Below are 6000 nucleotides of genomic sequence, written 5' to 3' on the forward strand. Positions count from 1 at the left end.
CGATAGGAGAGTGGGTTGTAGGTCAATGCTGACTCTGATAAGTCAGTAAGAAATTTAGGAAAGTTAGGAAAAAGAAAAGGCCTAGTGTTTGATCCTGGTTGATGGCTTTTCAGTCAAGCTAAAGTTCGATGGGCCAGTTGATTGCTGGCCAAACAGTGAGAAAATGTTTAGAGGAATAAAACCAACTGTTACATGAAGGAGGCTTAGGCTTACCATGGCCACACCTTCCTATGTGGGAAATAAATAGATGGGATGGGTGTACCACAGCAACATGTATATGCTGTGATTGGGTTTAATTTTCTCAAGAAAAAGAGTATGAATAAGACTCCACATTTCTCGCAACTGCATCTTATTACCCGTAATCGGATCATGAGTAACTTCAACCCAGCTAGAACACAACGTAACATCTTCAATAAGCGTCCAATTCGTACCTGCATCATTAGTCATTTTGTTGGAAACCAATTGGATTGAAACTTTGAGAGAAAGATTGGAATGCGGTTGAAAGTATTTGAGAAAATATAAAATTGTGGTGTAAGGTAGAAGATAATAAGAAGGTAACATATTTGAAATCCATTGGATTAAAAAAAAATTGAAATCCAACCCTCCAGATTGTGCCACGCAGCACAACGGTAACATATTTGAATTTTTTATTTTTTCTATTTTTTTATTTTTTTATTTTTATAGGCGAATAACGTGGACCATTGATCTCAAATCCAACGGCTGATATTGCAAAAGGTTTGAAATTTTTTTTGACCGTTGGAAATCCAACAGTCCATACAAAGTATCCATTGAATCCAATGGACGAGAACGTGCCACGTGGCCCACCAATAGTAACATTACATACCTCTGGACCGCGGGCCCCATTAATTGAAAAGTTGTCAGTGACGTGCCCCCACACACACATGTGTAACACGCGCCTGATGCAAATTTTATTATAACATGGCTGACGTTAGCCTTGCATCATCGGGCCTTAGGCGCTCGGGCCTGCTATTCAAGCCCGCCCTCTCACTTGGGCCCCCCTCAGCCCAATCGCCGGCATGGACTGGAGCAAGGAGCTAGGGCTATTAGGTAGGAAATTTAGCCGATCCATCGGGCTGGAGCATACGGTGGAGTTGCTCTAAGAGGCAGAGTAAAGCAACTCCACCAATGATCAATTGCCTCTGCGATTGGGTTTAATTTCCATCCAATCCTTGAAAAACTGCTCTAGCAATTGAAAAAAATGAGGGCAATTGATAATGGCAGATAGTACGATAGCTATCCTGCTAATTGTTGCAAGGACAGGCGCCCAACATTTCCACCAGTAGACCCCCCCCCCCCCCGTGATAAGCTTTGAGCCAAACAACTTTTTCTCTTTAAAAAAGAACCGTTGGAAATCCAATGGTTCTTTAATCTAGACCGTTGGTTTTCCAACGGGAAAAAAGTTTTACCCTTTTATGGTCAACTACCACGTGGTAGAATCCTAACCTTTCAACGGTTATAATTTTGAAAATCAACGACCAAGATTATTTTAACGGAAATAAATTTTAAAAAAAATATTAAAAAATTCCTATAAAATTTCAAAAATATTCAAATTTTTTTTTCTATAAATGCCAACCATATTCTTCATCCTTCACACCACAACTCAATATTTTTTTTTTTTACTACAATCCTTTTTGTTACCAAGAAATATGAGTGACAAGTCAAATTGGATGATTAAGGAAGACGTTGCTTTGCTTTGGGCTTGGGTGCTTGTTACTCATGATTAGATCATTGGAAATGAGATGAAAGTGCAACACATGTGGCATAAGATTCATGACCATTTGTCAAGCTAATTCAAGACACATCTCGGAGAGGACAATCAATGTCGAGTAAATACAGACGCTTGCATAAAGATTTGAAAGCTTGGTAAGAAGCCCTTGCAAAAGCGGAAGGACTTTATCAAAATGATACTAATCTAGCTGATATGGTAATCTTATTTTATTGTTAATAAAAATGAAAATAATATGTTAATTTTTTACTTTTATTAAGTAAATCTTTATGTTGTCCCACACTTTTTTTTTTTTAGAAACTACAAGCTCAAATATGGTTCAATCTTGACAACAAGAAATCATTCACAAGGCACGAATGTTGGAACATTGTGAAGCAAACTCCAAAGTACAAAGTTCTGCCTATTGGTCCACATGTTCAGTTGAACCAGACTTCATTGCACGAATCAAGTACTGAAGAGTCTCCATTGGAGACCCCATTGGAGACACCATTGGTAACCCCTATTGAATCGGTCACACAAACTGAAGAAACAACAGGGCCTATTGGTAAGAAGGTTGTTAAGAGAAAAGCTGCAAGAGGGAGTTCTTTGAATAAATGATTATTCAAAAACTATTGATGAATTGGCTCGCCAACATGCATTGAATATGGAACGAGGCAGATTAATGTATGAGCAAGACAAGGCTAGAGATGAAGCAATGGCGAGAGAAAGAGAATTGAATCGGCAAGAAATGCAAAAGGACAAGGATAGGGAGATCATGTCTTGACCCATCGATGGTGAATCTCCTAATTCAAAAAGTTTTTGGAGAAGTGAAAAAAATCGGGTCATGAGAAGAAGGTTTTCCTTGGAAGATGAGGAAGTTCCACACACTCCAAGGGAAGACGAACCGAGCCACATTGATTTTATCCCCTAGTTTAAAAATTAGTTATATTTGTTGTAATGCGATAACTTTCCGTTGTATTGTAATTATTTATTGGAATTAGACTTTAATTATGTTTGCTATGACGCCCACATTCATTAAAAAACTAAAAAAAAAATATTTGTAAATAGTAATCGCCCTTGCCCTTGCCCTTCGTCCTTTCAAACTGGTAGACTTGCACAAAAGCAATTACTGTTTAGAGTGAATAGTAAGGGCAATTTTATTGCCTTTGCTCTCCAATTGCCATTGCCTTCCACCAATTGGTGGAGATGCTTTAAGAGCAAGTCCACCCCTAAGGACTTTGTGCCAGCACCCAGCCCATTTATCCACTCCAGTGAACAGTAACAGACTCAAATGAATAGTAATAAGCCAATGCATCTCCACCCCTAAAAAAATGCGCTGGCACCCAGTGAAAAAATGCACTGGCACAAACGATCTCCACCCCTACAAAATGCGCTGGCACCCAGCCCATTTAAAATTTTTTAAAATTTTTTCTAAAAGAATAAAAAAATAAAATAGTTTTAATTTTGGATATGATTTTTAACCAATCTTGTCACGCCACGTGTCATTATCTGAACGTACTATTTTGTGAATAGATTTCCGCTAAGATTTTCAACCAATCCCGACACACCACGTGTCACTTCCGTTTTACAATAATTTAGCCAAGATTTCGATAAGATTTTTAACCAATCACGTCATGCCACGTGTCATTATCCGAACGTACTATTTTGTGGATAGATTTCCGATAATATTTTCGACCAATCCCGACATGCCACGTGTCACTTCCGGTTTACAATAATTTAGCCAAGATTTCGATAAGATTTTCAACCAATCACGTAGTGCCACGTGGCATTGTCCAAAACCTCATCCTTTCTTTTTTTGTCCATATAAACCCTACATCCCTACATCCATCCTCACACCAAGCTCAGTCTTTCTTTTTAGCTCAGAATCCTAGTTCATCGTTTTCAAATATTGAGTTCTTATTACAATGTCTTCTTCAAGAAGGGTGTATAAACAGTTGCAGGAGCAACAACAAAGGTTGTTGGCACAACAGGCAGAATTGGCCAATCTCGAGGAAGATGGAGGTGGAGATGAGGCTTTCTTCATGGAGGAGGATGAGGATGATTGTGGATGCAAATTTTCTCCGCTTCGATCTTGGACGATTTTGCACCTACAAAACAACTAGCACCTTAGGTTAAGACCAAGAGCCTCACGCGCCCACGATGAATGGGGGGGGGCTTTGGCCGAAGAACCTCCGATGCCAAAGTTAGAATTTTAGAGAGAAATAGTGTTTAGAATATTTGGGATTTTTTCCAAAGTGTTGGAATTGGCTTTTTTGGTGAGAATGAGAGTATATTTATAGGGATAGGAGGTGGCTAGAGTTTTTTGGGTTTTGTTCATGATTGATGGTAATTTTAGGAGTTATGTAGTTAATTGACTAATTAATTTGGCTAAATAGAATTATTGCCAAATTAATTAGCTAATTAGTGGGATGAAATGGGCAAATATGGGGAGATCCACTAGGATGGCCGGCCATTTGGGAGTTTTGGGGTTAAATGGATGACTTTCAATTAACAATTAATATATTATTTAGGTAAATATATTAATTGGCTAATTAACATTACAAAAAGGAATGAATATATGATTTTTATGGCATGATCAACTAATCAATCAAAAAGATTAGCTAATCAGATGTGAAAAAGGTAAGTCAAAGTGGGAAAATAAAGGAGATGGCCGGCCCCTCTTTTGGGAGAGAGATAACCGGCCTTACGGGTGTTTTTTGGTGTTATGGCTAATTTAATTGACAAATTAATGAGTAATAATCCCATTAATTTGTCAATTATCTTAATTTATGTAGGATAATTGGTAGGTTATGAAATAACTACCTAAAATGTGGATGGATGAGATATTTGGAATTGGTTACCTTTTCTGGAGCATTTTTGACTTGGTTGAGGATGATTGCTTGCTACTCGCACGTAAGATCCTCGTTATACATCAAGGGTATTTTTGTCTTCTTTTTCCCAAAATCCACGTGTCGCCTTGTGAATATTTTTTACTCCACAATGATCACCATAGAAGGCAGAAGGCCTCACATTCCCGCCGTGTCATGGAAGCCGTGGGTCAAATAGTCAAACCAAGACGTGTTGCAAACCTCGATAGAAAAAGGGAAAAATGAGGTAAAAATCTATTGGAAGATTATTTTATTCCCAATAGCATATTCCCTGATCATATTTTTAGACGGCGTTTTAGAATGCAACGAAATTTGTTCAACAAAATCATGAGTGATATTTGTAACCATGATCCATACTTTGTGCAAAAAGAGGATGCTTTTCATGTTCTAGGTCTTATTCCCGAGCAAAAAATTACGGCGTCCTTGCGAATGCTTGCATATGGAGCATCTGCAGATCCAATGGATGAGATCGCGAGGATGGGAAAAACAACTGTTCTGGAGTCCCTGATGCGGTTTTGCTCTGCAATTGAAGCCCTCTACACCAATGAGTACCTCCGGACACCCATGCCAAGGGACATGCGAAGGCTTCTAAGGAAGGGTGAGATGCGAGGCTTCCCTGGCATGATTGGAAGCATCGACTGCATGCATTGGACTTGGAAAAACTGTCCAAGTGCGTGGCAAGGAGCATATGGCGACAGAAAAGGAGCCAAAAACATCATTTTGGAAACGGTGGCTTCATTTGATACATGGATTTGGCATGCTTTTTTTGGTGTTCCAGGAGCTCAAAATGACCTAAATGTCCTTGCCCAATCCCCAGTGTTCGACGAACTGCTGCAAGGAAACTCGCCGAGATGCACATATTGGGTTAATGGTACCCATTACGAGGGATCATACTACCTTGCAGATGGCATTTACCCAAGGTGGTCAACATTTGTCAAAACAGTGCCACATCCACAGACTGAAAAGGAAAAACACTTTGCAAAATGTCAAGAAGGGTGTAGGAAGGATGTCGAGCGTTGTTTTGGTATCCTGCAAGCTCGTTGGGCGATTATCAGGGCTGCAGCTAGAATGTTTGATGTCGAGGCTCTTCGATCCATCATGATGACGTGTATTATTCTCCACAACATGATTGTTGAAGATGAGTATGATTATGATGCCGTCGATGAATATAAGCCGGATCCGATGAACAACTCAAGAACACGTATCTATTGTGCTCATGACCGGACCGAAGATCCAATGCAACACGAGCCGTTGGAACGCGATGGACGTTACAATGAATTGATCGTTCAACGGTACACTAATGTGCAAGAGCCATACTGGCACGTAACCCGCCAGAATGACTTGATTGAGCACCAGTGGGGATTGCATGAAGGCGAAGATAATTAG

The 6000-nt window shown here is 39.5% G+C and overlaps 1 protein-coding gene across 1 annotated transcript; it reads left to right on the plus strand.

Moving 5' to 3' along the window:
• The first annotated feature begins 5073 nt into the window (after positions 1-5073).
• Positions 5074-6000, plus strand: LOC139188499 (uncharacterized). Its single transcript, XM_070806077.1, has one exon. The coding sequence runs from the start codon at positions 5074-5076 to the stop codon at positions 5998-6000; it is 927 nt and encodes a 308-aa protein (XP_070662178.1).

This window comes from Malus domestica, chromosome 10 (assembly GCF_042453785.1).
Source record: "Malus domestica chromosome 10, GDT2T_hap1".
In the NCBI taxonomy this organism is placed as follows: domain Eukaryota; kingdom Viridiplantae; phylum Streptophyta; class Magnoliopsida; order Rosales; family Rosaceae; genus Malus; species Malus domestica.

Excerpts from the sequence above, each read along its gene's own strand:
- LOC139188499 (XM_070806077.1), top strand. The coding sequence starts at position 5,074 with ATGGATGAGATCGCGAGGATGGGAAAAACAACTGTTCTGGAGTCCCTG.